We start from the raw sequence: 20970 nt of genomic DNA, 5'->3' as shown, positions 1-20970 counted from the left end.
CTGTAGAAACAACTCCACTCTACCTGTGTAGCACAACGAACCAGAGATGATGTCAACGGGTGGAGGTGGCTGGTGTCCCGACAAAGCAGGCCGCGGGCTGGGCTTGGCCCTGGGCGTAGTTGGCCCACCGTGGTCCCGATGAAAAGATTCGTCTGAGCTACGTCAGCCAAGTGCAGTGTGTGGACTTTGTTTAGACCCTGATTTGAACAAACCAAATCTTAAAAACTAAACAAAACAAAAATGTTGTTGACAGTTGGCGAAATTTGAACAATGCCTGGATATAAGATCATTTTAGAGATTATGGTTAATTTTGTTAGCGATGACAAAGACGTATGGTTTTCGTTGTCGATGTTTTGTTTTACAGATGAGAGTCTTTACCCATTAGCTACTGATACTAAAGGGGACATGATGTCTGAGATTTGCTTTAAAATTGCGCAGGAGGTGGAGGGGAGGGGGTAAAAGGGAACAGGACTGGCCATGTGCTGAAAACGATTGAAGCTGGTTTATAGGTAAATGAAAGTCTTCATACTATTATGTCTTCTTTTGTGTATGTTTGAAAATTGGCATAATAAAAATTTCCAAAAAGAGGGGACAAGAAAGAACTCCCTCTTCCATTGCCCCTGGTCACTGTTGCATCTGGTGAACGTATGTTGCCTGGTGTTAATGCAGCCATTTTGCGACTAAGAGGGGACAAGCCCGAGGACCAGGCTAACCACCAAACATGGCAGAGTGGGAAGAGAAAGGAACTGGGGTGCTAGATGATTCTGCTGAGTTGCCAAATTAACCAGGCAGGAACAGGCCTGTTTCAGTATTCCATATTATGTGGGGTAATAAATTAAGCCCTATTTAATTTTTTGTTTTGTTTTGTTACATGTAACCCAACTAATCGAGAGAAAGGCAAAGAATGGAGGCCTGGCCCCTCTTTGCTGCAGGATGCCACTCATGGCATCTAAGAGGACACCAGGATAAGAAAGGCTTGTGTGAAACGAGTCTTTGACAAATCCCTCTGAGTCCTGGGAGAGGTCTCTGCTTTCTGCCTAGCTTCATTGAACCCCAAAGAGTGAATGTCAGGGGCTTCCCTGGACTTTGGTTGGAAGGATGCTGATGTTGCAATCATAGACCTACAGTTTCAGAAGAGGAAATGGCAGAAACAGTTCCCGAAGGACAGCTGGCCTTTCTGGCATCCTTCCTTACTAGGACAAGGACACCTCCTCTCCCTGAACCCTTCCATACACAGTAACCACAACCACACAGTGTCTGCACACAGGGCACAAACAGCATTGTTTCTAACTGATCTCATGGTTCAGCTGGTCTCAGGGGTATCAGCTGTTCCGTAATGCATGACAAATCACTGTGGTTAACTTAACCCGTCTGAGTCTCCTAGATACGGGCATTAGACACTTGCCAAAAAATGTGCAGAGGGAATGCTGGGGGGCGGGGGAGAAGGGCCACCAGGCATGGTCTCTGGTTCCTTTGGATGCTTTTGGAGCTCTGCCCAGACTCAGAGTGCAGATGCAGCTCCAGCCCAGGCTTAGGAGACTAGATGGGAGGTGAGAGCAGCAGCCTTTATTTTGGAGCAGGTCACAGATCCTCAGTGAGTTTGTTCTCAGTCCTAATTTGGCCCCAGTTTTAAAGGCTTTCCTCAGAACCATGACTCTTAAATTTGAAGATTTGAAGATTGCAGCAGAATCCCCTGGAGGCTTTAAAACACAGATAACTGGATCCCAGCGCCTGAGTTTCTGATTGAGTGGATCTGGGGCCTGAGAATTGGCAAATGTAACAAACACCCAGGTGATGCTGATTCTGCTGGTCTGGCGGACCCTGATTCGAGAACTACTGGCCTAGAACTTCTTAGCAGGACCTTGGCTCTCAGGTTTCAGGAGAAAGAGATCCAAACTTTTCTTCTTCTTTGGGCAGTGGTGGGAACCAACGATGAATGGCCAAAGGGCCTGTGGTCCTTGGATAAGAGAGACGAAGAGTGGTGATGCTCTAAGATCATCTGACCAGGAAGCAGGAGTCTTGGGGTGTGATCCTGTCCTTGAACAATCTCATTGTGTGGCCTCAAGGGTCACTTCTGCTCTCTGGGCCTCAGTTTACCTCTTTGTAAAATGGGCACTTTTCTATATGTGTTCCAGTTTTCACAACAGAAAAGCTTTTTGAAAATAAAAAGGAAGACAAAATGAAGTGGGTGCCCTCTAGGTGATGAGGGTGGAAGAATCTCATGATGGCACCATCGTGTCCTCAGAAGCTTGGGGGTTTGAATCGGACTTGGGTGTGTCAGTGTGACTCTGATATTAACCAGGTGTGAATACTGGGGCAAATCGCCTAACCTCGCCGAGCCTGTAAATGGGGAGCAGGAGACCGACTTGCAAGGTTTCTGTGAGAACGGAGGTAAGTATGTAAAGTGTCTGGTGGATGAATGGCAGCTAAGTGACTGATTTGTTGTTTATTATTTTTTTGTTAATCTTCACCCAAATATATTTTTTCCATTGATTTTTTTTTTTTTTTTTTTTAGAGAGAGTAGGAAGGGAGGGATGGACGTAGGGGGGAGGGATGGGGAGAGAGAGAGAGAGAGGAACATCGATGTGAGAGAGACACATCAATTGGTTGCCTTCTGCACGCGCCCTGACTGGGTCCAGGGATCGAACATACACCCCAGCATGTGCCCTTGCCCGGGAATTGAACCCATGACCCTTTGATGCGTGGGCCAATGCTCTAACCCTGAGCAGTATCAGCTCAGGCCGATTTTGTTATTTTTCACAGCTTGTCAAGGCTTGGGGGAACACAGAGGCAACCCTTCTCCCCCATCCCTGCCCCACTGTGAAGCCTGTTGACATTCACGTTGATGGTGGAATCTGAACGTGTGTGTCTCTCAAGTTTTCCCCTAGCGTGATGATTCTGGGAAACACTTAACTCCCCCAGTTTTCCATGAGCTGTTCCTTCTCCAATTCCCTTTCCTTTGATGATTAATTTAACTAATATTGACTGAGAGCGCACTAGGTGCCAAACACAGGACAGCCACTGGGGATACAATGAGGAGAAAAATCTGGACACGGTCCCTGCTCCCTGTGGACTCATCGTCTAGTGGGCGGGGCGCATATTAACTTGGAATAGCATAGAATCAGGGGAAACTCAACAGCGACAAGTGCTGTGAGGTAGACAGAGATGGTGCAACAAGGCAGGGATTGGACCTCGCTGGTGGGACTTCAGGAAGTGATGACTGGGAGGATGTCCCCAAAGTGAGAAGGGTGAAGAGGGAGACTAGGGCTTTCAGGGCAGAGGGAACAGTCTCTGCAAAGGCCCCGAGGCAAGGTGAACATGTGTATCAGGAGCTAGCTGGGGGAATGTGGAGGCAGCAGGGCTGGCAGGACTACCCCATGCAGGGCCTCGTGGGCTGGATTAGGGAGTCTAGTCCTTATCCCAAGAGCAGAAGCTTTGCAGGTTTTACAGTGGAGGCAGCTACACGGTCTGAGGTGTGTTTCAGATACCTCCTCTGGATGTATTTGGAGAGGAGGTTTCAGGGCCCAGAGAAGAGTGGGGTGATCTGTTAGGACAAACTTGTGGCAGCGTCCAGAAGGGGCACTGGTGGCCTGGGTGTGGTGGGGAGTGCATTCGAGATGGAAGGAAGTAGCTGTATTTGGGCAGCGGAGGGGTCCTTTAGAGTAGACACTTTAGGGCTTAGAGGTGATTGATGTGGCTTGTGACAGAGGTGTCTAGGGCGGCTCTGGCTGTCTGGCTTCCTCACTGGGTGGATGGTGGTGGCTTTCCCTGAGTTAGGGCAGAACTCCCTTTCTCCTCTCCTGACTATGTCAGAGCCCAGATGGTCACTGGTCACACCAGAGGTTATGAGAAAGGGACACTTTGTGTATATTTCAGGGAAACATGTAAAGTGCTTAGCATGGCAACTGGTACCCAACTAATGACAGTCACCTGCTGGACTCCCTGAGCTGTAACAACTCTGTGACTGCCACTGTGTCACCCATGAACCCATCTCTCAGGGGTTCCTGGCCTCTTGCCACAGACACCAGGCTGACGTTCTTACTTCCTTGGGGAGGGAGGCATCTGTGCCTCCCCCGAGGTGGGGAGATTTTGTTGTGTCAACCTCAAACCACCTCCTCTTCATCCTGGAAGGTAGAGCAAGGGAGGAAGAGCTGGTGCTTGGGGGAGAGGCTGCAGGTGAGAGGGCAGGGGCCTTGGTTTTGAAGCCCGTGGGTCTGGCCCTACTCTAAAGTAGCTATATGACCAGGGGCAAGTTCCTTTCCCTCTCTAGAACCTCAGTTTACCTAATGTGTATAATGCAGGTAAACATTGGATTAGAGACTTGTCAGAGCACCTCTAGTTCCAACTCTCTGGGTTTTGGGCTCAAAGGAAAATCGACTGTAGGTCAGGACTGCCTTCCTCTGCAGGGGGTGCTCACTCAAGGTGGACTGTTCCCCCCTCCATGCCTGTGCTCGAGCAGGAGCACGTCCTCCTCTCCTCTCCAGTGGGCTCAGTTCGGAGCCCTGTCTTCCATGGAACTTCCCCTGAGCCCCTCTCCTTCGGAATCCCCACGCCTGGTGGCCCTGCTCCTTCATCCAGAGCAGGCTTCTCTCTCCCTGTCTTACCCGCTCTTCAGGCTTCCTCATGCACCTGTCATTCCTTCCAATTGATCGCAGACTGTGTGCAGAGCAAACTGCGTCTCTCCCTCTCCTGCCGGGGCTGTGGACCGAAAGAGTGCTGGGAAGTGTTGGATATGGACTGTCAGTAAGAGAAACACCCAAGTCTTCCTCCCCTGTGCAAAATCCCCAGGCAAGAAACTGGGACCCAGAACTTGCCTGTTTAAGAGGGTCGCCGGCCGATGCCAGTAGATTTCTTTGCTTTGGCTGTGTTCATCTCCAGAAAAGGGCTGGCCACCCAGCCATTTTCCCCACCTTCTGGCCCAGACTCTGAGCTATGTCCCTATGCCCCCTCTTCCTAACAAAGGCTTCCTCAGTAGAAAAGAACTTGGACATACAATACTTGCCAACAAAAGCAACCATTGTAGCCCCGGGGAAGGGGGTGGGGGTAGAGAATCAGGGTGAGGTTTTGCTCTCTGCTTGCCAAGACTGGCTCCAGGGAAGGCCCCAGCCCCACTGCTCCTGAGTCAGGCTGCTGGGGCTTACCAGATCTAAGGTAGGAATGCGGTGGAGTCTGGGGACAGGGCTCAGACCCCTGAGTTTTCCAGGCAAGCTTCTCTGGGATGGCCCCGTAGTAGGGAGAAAATCGGCAATCACATGCCATATCTTTTCCCTCTGTCCTCACAGGGTCCCCACTCTGCACCTGGGAAAACTGAGACCCTGAGAAGGGAGGCTGTTTTATCTTGAGCTCTTTTAGTGGGTTCATGGAGGGCCATAATGGAGAGAGTCGCAGGCCTGGTCATCTCACGGCCTCTCCTCCACGTTCCTACTAACACACACACACCCCTCACATTCTTGCTCCATCAGCCTTCACACACAAAACCATAGTCTGGCTCTTGACCTCACAGATCTTAAAGGAACAGAAAATGGAGAAAGAAGAACTCCGTTCTTCCGGAACTAATATAGATCAATTTGGTGGTGCCATTGCCAAATACAGTCAGCTGTTCATAACTGCAGGTTTTACATTCGAGGGTTCAATCAACCACAGATAGAAAATATTTGGGGGGAAAATTCCAGAAAGTTCCAAAAGCAAAAAATGAATTTGCCACGTGCTGACACTATGCTGAATCCATGTGAATGAAATGATGTACAGGCATACTCGGCTGTAGCCTGTGTGCAAATACAGATCATATGCATATACTATGCCATTTTATATAAGACACTTGAGCATCCATGAATTTGGTGTCTGTGAGGCTCCTGGAAACATCCCCCAAGGATACAGAGGGAAGACTGTCACCAGATGCTCTGATGTTGCTTGGAATAGAATACACTCTTTATTTCCACAAGACTCTAGAGTTTGTGTCTGTGACTCCAGTGATCCTCACGATTTTCCCTTCAACAGAGAGAGAGATACTGCAGGCCAAAGGCAAATGAATTGCCTATGGCCTGTACATGCCAAAGGCCGGCCTAGAACAGTCCCCTGACTGCTGATCTTATCTCTCTCTCTCTCTCTCACTCAGCACTGGACTCCTGTGTCCTGATCCCAGCTCTGCTATAAATGAGCTGTGTGACCTGGGACACATCACTTCAGCTCTCTGAACTTGCTTCACAAAGGCACTGGCCCTTCAAAACCTCAATGCCACTTTATTCATTCCACAAGCATTACCTCTCAGGAGTCCCGGAGCCAGGAGCTGGGGCCATGAGGATGAACACACTGGCTCTCTGCCCACAAGGCAGGAGCATATTCAGAGCCAAGCAAGGATGTAGATTGGGACACCTCTTGTGGGGTGAAGAGGGCAGGAACCCAAGTCCTTTCTTAGGGGACTCAGGGGTTTCCAAGAGAAGTGTGGTTAGAGAATTTCCATCCACAAGTTGGCCTCCCAATGTCTGAACTCAAAGGCAGAAAGATTACACAAAGATTACACTTTACACAAAGATTTTTTATTCTACAGTTCTTTAAAAAATCTCCAATTCCCTCCTCTGGAGGCTTGAAATATAGTTCATTTGCAAGTCATTAGGAACACATTTATAGAATAAAGCTGGAGAGCAGAGCAGGAGTTGGCCTGTTTGCCTGACTACTGAACTGGTCTGGGCAACTTTGCAAAACCAGCACCCACTCTCATCTCTCAGACTTTTGCAGTTTCCCACCTTGGGGTGTGTGGCAGGTGCTATTGGTGCCAGGGGTGGAAATAGAGAACAGTTATTTATTGAACACCTACTATGTGCTACAATTAACACCCATTTCATGGATGAGGAAATGGAGGCTCAGAGCTAGGGTTTCTGTCAGGGCTGTCTAACTGTAAAGCTAGGGCTCTCTCCTCACCTTGCTCAGCCCTACTCTTCTTGACTGGGACACTCCTTGGAGTCCAGGGAGCTGCAAAATAGGTAGATCCAAGTGGTCTGAAGGTTTGTGGGAGCATCAAGGAGACTCTCTCTGGGAGATGCTCAGAGTCTCCCCACTCAAATGCAGTCGGACATCCCTTCTGCTCGGTGGCTCTAGAGAGCCGCCCTGCGGCCAAGCAAGGGGAGCAGAGGAGCCAAGTAAATCAGCTACGGGCTCTCGCTCCGGTACTCCCCGGGCAGCTGGTGGGACCCTCGCTCCCGACGCTCTGAGCCGCAGCTGTGGCTCCGCGTGGCACTTCCGATCCGGCGGGGCCGCTCGCCGCCGCAGTCCCCGGCCCCGCGCCCCGCCCCCGCGCGCTGCGCCCCCGGCTCCTGCCCGTGCGGGCCCCGCCCCGCGGGAGTGCCCACCCCCGGCCCGCCCCGCCGGCCGCTCGCCCGGCTCCCGCGCGTCCCGGGGCATCACGGCGCGGGGGAGCCGACCGCCGACAGTTGGCACTGGGGGCCATGGCACGTCGGCTGCTTCGCCCTCCCGCCGGCAGCCTCGGGCGCCCGGAGCCAGCTGTCCCGGCGGCGGCGCCGCGCTGGGGACCCGGAGCGGGCGGGCGGGAGGCGGCGGCCGCGGAGGCCGGCCGGTCGGCGCTCCCGCAGCCCCGGGCGCGCTCTAGCCTCGCCCGCAGCCCGGACCTCGGGGCTCCGGCGCCCGCCCGGCCTGCGTCCCCGCGCGGCCACATGGCTCCGCTCCGCGCGCTGCTGTCCTGCTTGCTGCCCCTGCACTGTGCGCTCTGCGCCGCCGCGGGCAGCCGGACCCCAGGTGCGTGCGGGTGGGGCGCGCAGGGGCGCGTGGGGCCTGGGGTGCACGCGGGTCAGGGTGACCCGACGGTGCCTGAGGAGCTGGGCAGCGTGCTAGCGGGTGGGAGGCGGTGCGCACGCTCGGGCTAAGCTCTCTTTTCTTCCCCTGTGCCATCGACTCTGTCCCACGATTTCTGTAACTTTCTGGCACAAGTTTTGGAGAGAGACCCCAGGAGAGGATTTGGAAATGCGGATTCTCTTCTTAGGGCTTGTACATCTGTCTCTTTGTCTCTGTGGTTTTTTTCTCTCTGTCTCACTCTCTCTCCTGTGCATTTTTCTCTTTCATTGTCTTCTCTCTCCAACTTGTATGCATGTGTGCGCGCGCGTGTGTGTGTACATCTGTGCAGATGTCTGTCACACACATAGAATCAGGCTGGCAGGTGGTTACCCTATACCCCAGTGAACACTCCTGCACAGAAACACATATCCCGCTCCCCAGCATTGTCACGCTCTGTGCAGACACCCTGTCACACACAGATCAAACACACTCCACCCTCACCTTGCAGTGTCAGGTGAGTCCTGGGCTCTGAGCATGGGGAGGTGGCTCCCGTGATTTCCAGGCAGGGTGGTTGCTTGTCTGTGAGCTCTGTTCATGTACCAGTTGGATCCCTCTAGCTGATGTCTTGGGGTTCCTGTGCTGTAAGAGGTAAACCAGAGGAGAGTTGGACATGGGGGATTTTCAGGACACATCATTTCCCAGGTTTTATCAGTGCTGTGATGGGGGCTAGAGAGGCAGGAGATAGAGCTGTGTGGAAATGAAAATTCCTCCTAAACTCATATCCATGAATCACCAGGCCTGGCAGCCAGGGAGCTGTCATTCCTGCCTGGCCTGGCTTGGGCTGTGAGGACGGGGCCGCTGGCATGCAGCCTGGAGCATGGGGCCATGACCTCACACTTAATTCAGTCGGAGTGGGCAGGTCACCCTGTGCGTCTTTTTTTATTTTTGAAGATCTATACTTACCCGGCTTGGGTTGGGCCATGTAGAAGTCTCGGCAGCCACTATGCTGCTTAAAAAAGTTTTCTTTCTAAACTTGGAAAAATATAGAACTTGTATTCCCTCCTTTCCCTTTCCAGCTCCTCCTTTCTCCTTGACACGTGCCCAAGATCCCCAGGGTTTCTAGGTGTGTTTGTTTTGCCAGCTGCGTTCAAGGAGCTTGTGGAGGAGGGCCCTACCCCAGGCTGGTCTGGTGACTTCAGCACATTGGGAATGTTTGGGCAGACCCTCTCTTTGCCCTGGGGGGTTTCGGAGGAATTTCAGTGCTTTCTTCTGCAGTGCCCAAGGTTGGAAAGCTTGTTACTAGAGTGACAGGACTCTGCTTGGCATTATTTGTTTTCTTCTGCTAAGTTGAAAAAGGACCTGGGGACTCCTGGAAACAACTTATGTCCACAAAGTACTTGAACACCATTCATCCCAATGCAGAGATCCAAGGGCTCAGGAAGCAAGAGATAAGAAATGGATGAACTTGGGCTAAGGGATCCCTTCAAGGTGACACTCAGAGTTGCAGATTGCTCCCTGCCCCAGTGGGATTTCTGGCTTTCCTTCATCTTTGTACAGCCTGTACTGAAGTAATTCTTTGTTTACCTCCAGCAGAGCTGCCTCTCTCCCGAAGGCTCAGTGGCTATGGTGTGACAGTGCCCTGCAGCACAGATTTTCAGGGACGCTTCCTCTCCCATGTGGTGTCTGGCCCAGCAGTATCCTCTACAGGGAGTGAGGCAGTGAAGAGACCACCTGCACCACTCTCAAAGTCCAGTCACCTACGGGTGGCCCGCAGCCCCCTGCGCCGCAGAGGAGCCACCCCACAGCCTGACCGAGTGGAGCGCTACTCCCTCTACTTCAATGTCACTGTTTTTGGGGAGGAACTGCACTTGCGCCTGCGGCCCAACCGGCGGCTGTTGGTGCCCGGGGCCTCTGCAGAGTGGCAGGAGGACTTTCAAGAGCTCTTCCGACAGCCCTTGCAGCAAGAGTGTGTCTACACCGGGAGTGTCACAGGCATGCCAGGGGCAGCTGTCGCCATCAGCAACTGTGATGGATTGGTAAGGGACAATCCTTTCCTCAAGCCGCATTTTGCCCTTCCCTCCAGCCCCTGGCTGCCCCAGTCTCTGAGCCTGGCAGACCTGGTTTTCTCCTAAGCTCCCCTATGTTTGGGACTCCTGTGGGTACATTGTGTGGTCTGGGCTGTGCTGCTTTCCAGAGAAAACCCCACAAGCCCTGCTGGCACCAGGTTTATGCTCGCCAGGTGGGTAGTGGCCCAGCTAGCATGATGCCTTATCTTGTTCGTCCCCTCACCATCCGCGGACACAGTGGGGCCACAACTTACCTGGCAGGGATCTCTGAGCCCAGATGCACACGGGGGCTAGGAAGGCGGGCTCTGTTGGGATTGGTTCTTGGCTGTGGCGCTTACTAGCCACAAGGCTTTGGATGAGTTACTTACCCTCCCTGTGATTCTTTCCTGTGTGTAAAGTGAGGCTTTATTCTTTCTGCACATACTGCCTGTGTCCCATACGCCCAGCTCCATTCGGGCTCTGGGGGCTACCGCAGGGCCTGAGGCAGACACAGTCCCTGGACACATGGAGCTGACACGCTGGTGATGATCACATGACCTGCCTTACTGGGCAGCACAGTTGGCAGTCAGCACCTGCCTGGCATGTGGTCCAGCCTCTGGTGGTGTTAGCTGCTCTTACTTTTACCCACTGTCTCTGATCCCTGCAACCAGCCTGCTGTTTCCCAGTGCTTTGCTCGGTGAGTCCCCTCTCTTAGGACCTGCTCCCTCCTCCCAGGCACCACACTGCAAACTAGAAAGCCATGAGCGGCTTCTCTCTTTCTCACGCTCAATTCCTGCTGGCTCTTGGCCCCCTCACTGCTCCTTCCTCAGTGTGTCAGGCCCTCCTGAGTCCCTGTGGCAGCCTCAGAGCAGTGGGCACTCTTTTCATGGTCTCTACTTTGTCAGATATGAGCTGATGTGTCCCAGGAAAGGACCCACTTGCCCTTCTGCCTTTCAGCTTTAAGAGAGTGGTGAGTCATATGGGGGCAGTCTTTCCTCCCTGGCAGGGCTGGGAGCACTTCTCACCATCTCCCCATCCTTCAGAGGGATCTTCCTGCTGAGTGTCATCGCTGCCTTTGTCTAGGCCAGTGCTTCTCAATCTTTTTTCATGAGGCCCCCCCCCGCCAAAGAGCTTTTTTAGACATTCTTCCTAATTGCCACCCCCACGAAATTTTCATACCACAGATATACTGACTATATGTTTATAAACTATGTATATCTGCGCTTTATATATAAAGACTAATTTTTTTGCCTTCCAAAGAACCAGATTTTGCCCATTGGAGGGGATAGGGCTCCCGCTGAGAGACATGGTCTAGGCAGCAGTTGGTTTTCAAAGTTGAGCGTTGGGGTGGAATCGCCTGGAATGCAAGGGTTCCATGGAACGGACTCTGGGAAACCCAGGATGTAAGTACAGCTGCAGAAGGCGAAAACCTTGTCCTGGTGCCAGGTGAGCCTTGGCTGCCGGCCCACCCTGGCTCAGCATTTCTGTGCAGCAGGAGCCCTCAGTCAGCCTGCTGGCTAGCGCTGTGCTGTGGCCACACATTTTGGTAGAAAATCCAAGGTGACAGATGTTTGAAATCACCCAGGGATGCAGAGTCCATGCAGATGGAGAGACAGAAAGCGCTGGTGCATACCGGTGGCTTGGCTGAATGACATGTGAACTCCTTCTATAGTCATCAGCCACGGAGGCTGTCAGCTGTGCAGTGACTGGACTGGGTCTCCTACTTCTTTGACTGCCACTATAATGGCACACTGGGGACCAAACAAAGGTGTCAGTGAATGGTCGTCACTATTAATAAGTAACTGATAAGTAACTGTCCACTCGCTTTGCACCCTGAAAACTTCCCTGTCATTGAACTAGTTGAGCAGCCTGTTGATAAGTGGTCACCGACTGGTAGATTGACACAGGGATCGGGGTCACGAAGGACCTCACCCGGCACCCATGAAGCTAGAGCAGGTGGCCACAGGCTGTGGTGTATGGTGACAAGCTGCACTCTGGTTGTCTGGGGTGGGAGGCTGCTTGGCGGGCCTGGGGCTAGCCATTGCTTGGCAGATGTTGCTGACTTTTGGTGGCCTCTGGGTAAGTGTTCTCATCAGCTGTGTGACCTGAGCAAGTTCCAGCCCATGTCTGGGCTTTATGCTTCTCGTTTGTCCAAAGAGGGGTTGCGTTTGATGCTCTCTGACAGGTGGAAATCAATTCAGAATGATGTTTGCAGAAGCCAGGTCAGGTCTCAGAGGCTGTCCTGTGCATGGGCTTCCAGAGGCCTGTTCTGCAGTGGAACTGAGGCTCGCCTGCGTCCCATTGCCCTTGGTGAGGGGTGGAAATGGATCTCACAGGGCTGAGCCTCAGACTGGGCCCGTGTTTACACCAGGCCACTGCTTGTGCCCTCGACTGTCTCCAGGGGCGAGTCCCTCAGTCTGAATCCCAAGGGCCTCCACATCGAGCTTCCTGACTGGCCACAGCCTGGCACAGAGGCCTCCTTAGGGCAGAACTTTCTTCACTTCTACCCCATTCCAGAGACCTGCGTGTGAGGGTGAGGAACTGTTTACAGTGACCCAGCGGGGCCACCTTTGGACTCAAAGGCTACAGTGCAGCATTTCAATGATAAGGTTTAACTCTGAATCTTCATGTGGTCTCTGGGTTTTAACCTCATTTTCTTCAACATCTCAAATGCCGAAGCCATTCATTCCAAAGAAAATATGAACTGAGCACTGGCCATGAGCAAGGCCCACAGGGAGATGAAAGTGACACAAATAATAACAGTAACAGGAATGAGTCCCGCCCATGGCCCAGACACAGCATGCATATTGTCCCAGCATGCGTACTGCCCCAGAACACATGATGTCGTGTGCATTGATTACCTTCACCATTGTTTAGCTGAGGAAACTGAGCCATGGGAGGAGATCTGAAGATGACGCAGAGAGCTTCCAGTGGCATAGGACTTTATAGTTTGCAAAGCCCTTCAGTGGAATGGCTGTGTAGGCAGATATTGCTATTACCTTGCTTTGCACAGAGTCAGGTCCCTGCCCTCGAGGAACTTGAGTGCCAAGCAGTGAGGACCCCACAAGTAGATTCAACATTACCTTGTTGGTTTATCAGAACACAGTGGGGAGGGTACTCAGTAAATGGGAGCAAATATTATCTGTGCCATCAGAGAAGATGATATTTGAACTGGGCCCTGAAGGATGAGTAGAAGTTTGCTGGGCCCAAAGAGTAACGCAGGCATTCTGGGAGAGGGAAGAGCTTGAGCAAGCAATTGACGGACCACCATGCTGAATGGGGTTAGGGAGGGGATCAGAGAAGACACACTGGGCAGGTGGGCCTTGGTCTGACCGTGAAGGAAGGGCAGAATGGGAGAGGGGGGCCGGGGCAGGAATGCGGCAGTCTGCTACCTGAGAAGAATTTGGGCTGGGAGTTGGGAGATGTGGCTGTGTGACCCTGGGCAAGGTGCCTTCCTTTTCTGGGCTTCACTTGCCTCCCAGGTACATCGCAGAGGTGGAAATGGATGAGCTCAGAGCCCCTTCCAGCTATGGTTTTGGCTCTTGGTTACACAGGGCAGGCCTTGTTGGAGGAATTTGAAGCTAGGCCCTTGTAAACCCATAGTTGGCTCCTCTCTTGCTGGTCAATCCTGGGGCCTACTCCTTGCCAAGCCTGGGCTGGGCTGTAGGGGAGAGAGTAAAGATACCAGTCCTGAGCTTGACCCTCACAGCCGAGCAAACCTGCCTGTTGTAAGATGGTCTGAACAAAGCCCTGTTGCCAGCCTCGCAGCCATTTGGCACCTTAACTGCTCTGGTGAGAAGCACTGTGTCTAAACTGGTGGCTCAATCTTCATTTCAACTGGAACCTGCAGTGTGGGGCAGTGACCATCACCCCTTCCAATTCTGCCATCCATAGCATCACTCACCACTGGGCACCTGGGACAGACCCTGGGAGGATTCTAAGCACTGCGGTTAATTCATGCCTAAAACTGAGCAATGGGCACTTTACCTTACTTCCCACCTCTCTTCTGGAGGGCCTGGTATCACAGCTGGGCGAGGGGGTTGGGAGGGATTCAGGATTGAGGGAGCCAGGATCCAGCCTTGGATGAGTTTGTAGGCTAATGGGGACCCAGATATAAAAGCTGACAAATGACAATCTTGTGTGAGGCAGCAGCAGGAGGACCCATTTGTTTTAGCTACAATATCCAGGAAGACTCCCCAGAGGAGGTGGCATTGGCTCAGGACTGTTTAAACATTGTGAACAAGGAAGAAAGTGTGGGGCCCCTGGCCAGCAGAGAGAGCAACTGACTCAGAGAAGCTTGAGGGCGTTTAGAGGATGAAATAAGGGATGTGGGAAGACCAAGTCCAACCGCAATGCTTCTTCTGGGGTCAGGGGTGGCTGTCAGACCCTAGGGTCCAGATTAAGAATGTGCCCAGGTAGCAGTAGCAACCTATGCTCTTCAGAGCCTCCCTCGGGGAGCCTGGCCAGTTATTACAGCAGCCTCCATGCTCAGCCTCCGAGGGCCTGTGGGCAGGGAGGCCTGGGCAGGACCCCTGACTGGGGCTGGGTGCAGAATAGACCCTCTACTAGTGACTGTGCCTCTGAATTCCTGGGAGGAACATGGAGGCCCGGGGTGGGGGCCAATTCCTTGTGGGTCCTACAGGGCTTCTGAAGTATAGGAATGGGGTGCGCAAAGAGGGGTCCCTGCTTCCTTGTGGGGCCGTGTGCTCCCTGTGCCCATCTAGAACCTGGACTGCCAGACTTCTCTGCCTTCCTGGGTCCTGGCCTTGCTGCCCGGCATTGGGGCGATGGGGCCTGGCTGTGCTGCCTCTGTGAGTCACAGGACTGGTGCGGAAGTGGCTGCACGTGTAAGATTTGTCAACCATCTGGTTTTATTTTCCACTCTCTGCAGATGGTGCATTTTTGTTGTTATTGTTAATCCTCACCAGACGATATTTTTTCCATTGATTTTCAGAGAGACTGGAAGGGAGGGAGGGGGAGAGAGACAGAAAAAGAGAAACATCGATGTGAGGGAGACAAATTGATCAGTTGCCTTCTGCACACGTCCCAACCGGAGTGGGGCTCCTGTAACCCAGGTACGCGCCCTTGACAGGGAATTGAACCTGAGACCCCTTGGTCCATGCACCCATGCTCTAACCACTGAGAAAAACTGGCCAATGCGATGGTGCTTTTTTTTTTTTTAAATTCTCCCCCGGGGATATGTTTTTATTTTTATTTATTATTATTATTATTTTTGGTTTATTTTTGTTTAAAATATTACAGATGTCCCTTTTTCTCCCCCAGTGACCCATTCCACCCCGTCCCATCCCCCTCTCCAGCCCCTCTCCCCACCATTGTCTGTGTCCTTGGGTTGTGCATATATGCATATAAATTCTTTGGTTACTCTCTCCTCCTCCACCCTCTCACTCTCCTCCATCCCTCTAACATTTATCAGTCTGATCTATGCTTCCATGTCATTGAATCTATTCTGTTCATCAGTTTATTAAGTTCTTTAGATTCCACGTATAAGTGAGATCATGTGATGTTTGTCTTTCTCTGCCTGGCTTATTTCACTTAGCATAATTTTCTCCAGGTCCATCCATACTGTCCCAAAGGGTACGAGATCCTTTTTCATAGCTGCGTAGTATTCCACGGTGTAAATGTCCCACAGCTTTTCTATCCACTCATCTACTGATGGGCACTTGGGCTGTTTCCTGATCTTAGCTATTGTAAATTGCACTGCCATGAACATAGGGGTACATATATTCTTTCTGATTAGTGTTTCTGGCTTCTTAGGATATATTCCTAGAAGTGGGATCACTGGGTCAAAAGGCAGCTCTATTTTTAATTTTTTGAGGAACCTCCACACTGTTTTCCATAGTGGTTGCCCCAGTCTGCATTCCCACCAGCAGTGCACTAGGTTCCCCTTCTTCTGCATCCTGGCCAGCACCTGTCATTTGTTGATTTGTTGATGGTGGCCATTCTTACAGGTGTGAAGTGATACCTCATTGTGGTTTTAATTTGCATCTGTCTGATGATTACGAGGATATGTTTTTAGAGAGAGGAAGCGGGGAGGGAAGAGAGAAACAGTGATGTGAGAGAGAAGCATCCATCCATTGCCTCCCGTACACACACTGAACCCGCAACCTTTTGGTGCATGGGAAGGTGCTCCAACCAACCGAGCCGCCTGGCCAGGGCTATAGATGCTGTATTTTTAGCAGGTTACACTGAGTAGGCCCCTGGCCAATGGTGTCAGGAGGGAACAGGGGAGGCTGAGTCCTAGCCCTTCTTTTTACCTCTATATAATGTTGTACAAGTCACAGAAGCTCTCTGAGCCTCAGTCCTTTAGTTTTTAAAATGGTATTACAATGGGAGTGTGGGGTGGGGTTGGGATTGATAGCTAAAAGGTCGGGTATTTTTATGCAGTGTTGAAATGCTCTAACATTGATTGCAGTGGTGGTTGCAATAACTCTATGCCTATAACTAAAAGCCGTTGAATTCTATACTTTAAATGAGTGAATTGTATGGTATGGGAATTATATCTCAATGAAACTGTTACAAAAAGTGCCTGGCCCATAGAAAGGCCAGTGGCAGGCATTGTTAGTAGTAATTAAGAAGCTGCAGTCTAGGGTGGCAGAAAGTGAGGGGTCTCTTTGCTCTGATACAGACTAGCTGTGTGGCCTTGAATAAATTTCTAAGTCTGTCTGTGCTTAGATTCCTCATCTGTAAGGAGGGAGAAGAGCCATCAACTATCAGGTTGTTCAGAGGATCAAATAAGATAGTATAAAAAAGTGGCCGGGCTAGGCATGGCTCAGCGGTTGAGCGTCGACCTAGGATCCAGGCGATCGGGGTTCGATTTCCGGTCAGGGCACATGCCCGGGTTGCGGGCTCGATCCCCAGTCGGGGGTGAGCAGGAGGCAGCCGATCAATGACTCTCTCATCATTGATGTTTCTATCTCTCTCTCTCCCTCTCCCTTCCTCTCTCTGAAATCAATAAAGATATATTTAAAAAAAAAAAAAAAAAAAGTGAGGGATCCGGTATACGGTGGGGCCTTAAGAATGGAGGCTATTATTAATAGTAATATTTATTTTTACAGTAATGACTACAGTAATTACAGTAATTGTTAATGGTGAAAAATACTACAAATATTGTTAGAGTCCCTTGTATCGCAGCAGTACATAGATTATCAGTGTTCTTGATGTGAGTCTGAGGCCACCTGCGGTGCCCAGGCTGGCCAAGGCCTGCTCTCTCTGCCGCAGCAGCTTTCTCTGCTGAGTGGGTCAAATAGCGCAGTACATGGAGTGTGACTTCTACAACTCATCTGTGCTACCCCACTACCTTCCAGGACAGGAGGATACTGAGAGGTGCCAAATGGAGTCTTCCATTAACAACCTGTGGGGCCCTGCCCAGGCGCAGGGCCTTGACTAGGTCCTGGGAGTGCAGGGCTGCAACGGAACCCTCTCTGCCTGTGCTCCAGAAGCCCACAGGTTAAAGAGAAGGTCAACACGCAGTAGGTGATGTGAGACAAGACCGACCACACTATGCTTCGGTGTCTTGTGGAAATGCAGGGAAGCGTAATGCACTCAGTGGGTGGCCTGGAGGTGAGTACTGAGAAGGGAGGTGCTTCCTGAGAAGGAAGGCTTCCCAGGGGAGGGGACATTTGGGCCTGCTTTTTAAGCATCGGTAAGAGCTTTTAAAGCCAAGAGGTAGGAATTATAAGCATTCTGCAGGGAAGGAAATCCTATGTCTTCACAGGATTCAGGGAATGGTAAGGCATCCCAGCTCTCCATGGGAGAAGGGCAGTGGTGAAAATGCAAGTGTGGAAAATCTCTGTCTCACCATGGAGCTTAGACTTGTCCCTGTGGCAGTGGGGAGCATGGGAGGTTTGTAAACCGGAGTCACATTAGTGTTTGGGGAAGTATCTTTTCCTTTGCCTGCTGGTGCAGTGCTGGTGCGGCAGATCTGCCTGTGGCTCATTGGTGTCCTGTGCCAACACCTGTCCTTACTCTGGGGGCTGCTGCTTGTTGGCTGGGGAGTGAATGGGCTGTCCTGGCAGCTCCTTCAGAAGCCCCAGCTGTGCTCTGCCCCACCCTGGAGTTTAAGTGGTGCCCTCACCTAGCTGGCCTGACCTCATATATCTTGGACTATAGGCCACCTGAGCTCACACGTCTGTGCTGAGAACCCTGGGAGGGGCAGGGAGTGTCTGGCCCCACGTTGGCATAGGCCTTGCCTCCTTTCTCCATGTGCATCTCCAACCTGGATGGTGGCACCTGCGCTGCAGACCCCGCCCACACCCCAGCTAGACTAGAGTGTTCATGCCTCCCTTTGCAGCCCCTCTGACTTTGTTCTCTCTACTTTCACTTCCCATGGTGCTTTCCCCTTCTCTCTGCTTGATCCACCCCCCCACCCCCAGTCTTGGCCATTTGGTTCTCAGAAATCAGAGACTGTCTTACATTTCTGCATTTCTCTGGGTGCGAAAGAAGAGTCGAGTACTTAAAGTGCTGCCACAGTGCCTAGATAAATATGGAAACTGAGGCAGGGCCCACAGTAGGTTCACTTCCAGATCTCTGTTCTCCCAGTCCAGTGCTCTTCTTGTTTCCAAAAAGCCCCGTGCTGTCTGGGCCTGTCTGAATGGACTGGCTGGTTTTCCAGTCCTCAAGGTGGTCTGATCCTGCAGATTTTCAGCTCCCCAGTCTCCCGACAGCTGTGTCTCGCTGGATTAATAATTTATTTATGATATGGAATAAAAGCCAGACATCACCTCACTGCCACTCCTCCCGAGCAGAGCCGGCCTCCTGTTCCAGCAAGGGCTGATCTGGGGACATGTTTTATTTTTCTTCCCTGGCATCTTTGGGCTGGCTGGAGCGCTGGTGAGTGTGGTGGAGGCTGCACTTGCCTCCCATCTGCCTCCCAGTGTCAGTGTGGTAGAGGCCCAGGGTGGGGCCTGGGTGAGGACCCAGGGAGTCTCTGCATTCCCCGACCCTGCAGTGGGGAGTTCCCAAACCACCTGCCAGGGCCAGCATTCCATTTGCAGCATGTGGGCCTTGCCCTGCCTTCAAAGACAACAATAATAGTAATACTTGCAGGCCCCTGACTGCTCCAAGGAGCTCCACATCGGCACAAATAACGCTCGTGTTATGATAACCTCCCGTGGCGAATCCCAGGTCAGCATCGTTTCCACAGTTCACCCCGACTTTGGCCTGAGTGTGCACAACTGTGGCTGGAAGAGGCGTGGAAGCCTCTTGGTCCCCTCTTCACTTTCCAGACTAGAAAGCAGAGGCTCAGGGAAGGGATGAGACTCACCCAGGGCCATGCAGTGGGTGATTGTCAAGGTCGATGGAGTCAGGGGGCGTGACTCCCAGTCCAGTGCTCCCCCCACGATGCCATGTGCCTCTCGAGTCAGTGGAAAAAGCTGAGTAAATGTGAATAGTGACTCAGGGTCGTAAACCTTGTGATGGCCAGTGATGCGATGACCCAGCAACAGCTTGAGAGCTGGAAGGCTAAAGAGATTGGTCCAGAGGTTGCCCTGTGGGGGTGTCCTGGGACTCCTTGGGCCTGGGTCCCAGGTAGAGGTGTTTATAAGACTCCTGCTGTGAGGGTCATTGTTTTCCTAAAACTGGGTGGGCAACTCAGAAAAAACAAATGTCAACAGCCCAGTTAAAGGGATTGGAAGCTCAAGGGGAACCTGATGTTTCTTAGCCCCAAGTCAGCATTGCTGATGTTTTATCCATTTTGAAAATATTGGAGGGCAGTGGGCTACTATTCTGTACACATGGCTTGTGGTGGAACACGACAAACCCTGCAGTCTCGTTTTCTTCTGCTTCTGCGATGCAGCTGAACAGGCCCCTTTTAGAGAAAACCCCGAAGGTGGGGACGCTCGTCAGGACATGCTCGTCTGAATGCAAACCCTGTTCCCAGCGGGCCTCCTGAAGCCCTTTGTCAGCTTTTGCTCCTAAGCCAACCAAACACTTCTACCTTTGATCTGTCCAGAAAACACCGGTCCCCCGGGCCACTCCGGCCCGCAGCTTCATTTCCGCCCCTTGAGGCTGGCAGGAGCTCACACTCGGAATTAGCTCCTCCGGCCACAGAGGCCTTGTGTTCCGTATCCCAGCAGGCTGCTGGCCCCGGTGCGCTGAGTGCTTAAGGCTTTGTCACCTCATAATTTACAGGCCCTGGATGGGGAGACTCTAGGTAAAACACGATCCCCTAAGCCATGGCCACGGTTTGTGGGAAAGCAGATCTCTCATTAAGGGCCGTATGCCCCCGGGGAGTTTGTTTTGGAGGTTTGGCGCCAGGGATGCTTATTTAATGTGGTTTTGTCCCGAAGTTGGTCACGTGGCATGGGTCAGGACTTGTCCTCCTAAAGCTTGCGTCTAGAAGAGGAACAGACGGACACACCTGGATGGGGGTAGAGTGCCCTCCAAGAGCCACTGGGGGCACAGAGGAGGGAGAGATGATGGGGTGACGTTTGAGCTGGGCTGGAGGGCATTACTGGCAGAACTCAAAGCAGAGGCATGGCCTGGGGCCACGTGAACACCTGTGGTTCAGGGTACGGAACAGACCCGGTGCGGCTATGGGGTGTGTGTGTGTGTGTGTGTGTGTGTGTGTGTGTGTATTTTTGTTGCTATTAACTCCCAAAGAGAAACAAACAGGACTTGACAAGAATAACAAGTGCTGGGGTGGTCGAAACCACCCTGCTGTCTCTCGGGGTGATGGTCGTGGCCTCCCTAACTGATCTCCCTACTTCCATCCTTGCATCTGTTCACCAAGACCTCCCCTAACACTCCTTGGGGAGCAGCCCCTCGGCCCTGGGAGTCGTCCCTCCTCCCGGTCCTCCTGTGATCTCCTCTGCTCCTCCCTCCCCGCTCCTGGTGCCCTCCTGGCTGAGACACTCCTTCCCAGAAACTTCCAGCACCTAACCCTCATCTTCCTCAGGACTTTGCTCAGATGTCACTTTCTTAGTGCCATCTTCCCTGACTCCCTTATTTAAAATTTCAACGCCCAGTTTTCTCCTCTGCTTGATTTTTCTCCGTGGCTATTTCCATGTGGTGTGCCGTATTTTACCTAGTTCACCGCTTGGTACTGTATTAGCTCAAGTGAGGAGGAGTTTTTGGCTGTGTCCTCAGCACCTAAAACAGGGCCTGCTCGGTGCATATCTGA

At 52.1% G+C, this 20970-nt stretch overlaps 1 protein-coding gene across 1 annotated transcript in view; it reads left to right on the top strand.

Annotated features, from left to right (window-relative positions):
* Positions 1–7442: 7442 nt before the first annotated feature.
* ADAMTS14 (ADAM metallopeptidase with thrombospondin type 1 motif 14) overlaps positions 7443–20970 on the top strand; it is a 74778-nt gene continuing 61250 nt past the window's right edge. The window contains exons 1-2 of the mRNA XM_087824367.1: positions 7443–7749; positions 9379–9821. Coding sequence (XP_087680493.1) covers positions 7443–7749; positions 9379–9821 — 750 coding nt within the window. The remainder of the gene's footprint in view (positions 7750–9378; positions 9822–20970) is intronic.

The sequence above is a fragment of the Miniopterus natalensis genome, chromosome 14 (assembly GCF_054644295.1).
Source record: "Miniopterus natalensis isolate mMinNat1 chromosome 14, mMinNat1.hap1, whole genome shotgun sequence".
In the NCBI taxonomy this organism is placed as follows: domain Eukaryota; kingdom Metazoa; phylum Chordata; class Mammalia; order Chiroptera; family Miniopteridae; genus Miniopterus; species Miniopterus natalensis.
Note: the sequence above shows the minus strand (reverse complement) of the source record. Positions and strands in the feature narration are given on the sequence as shown.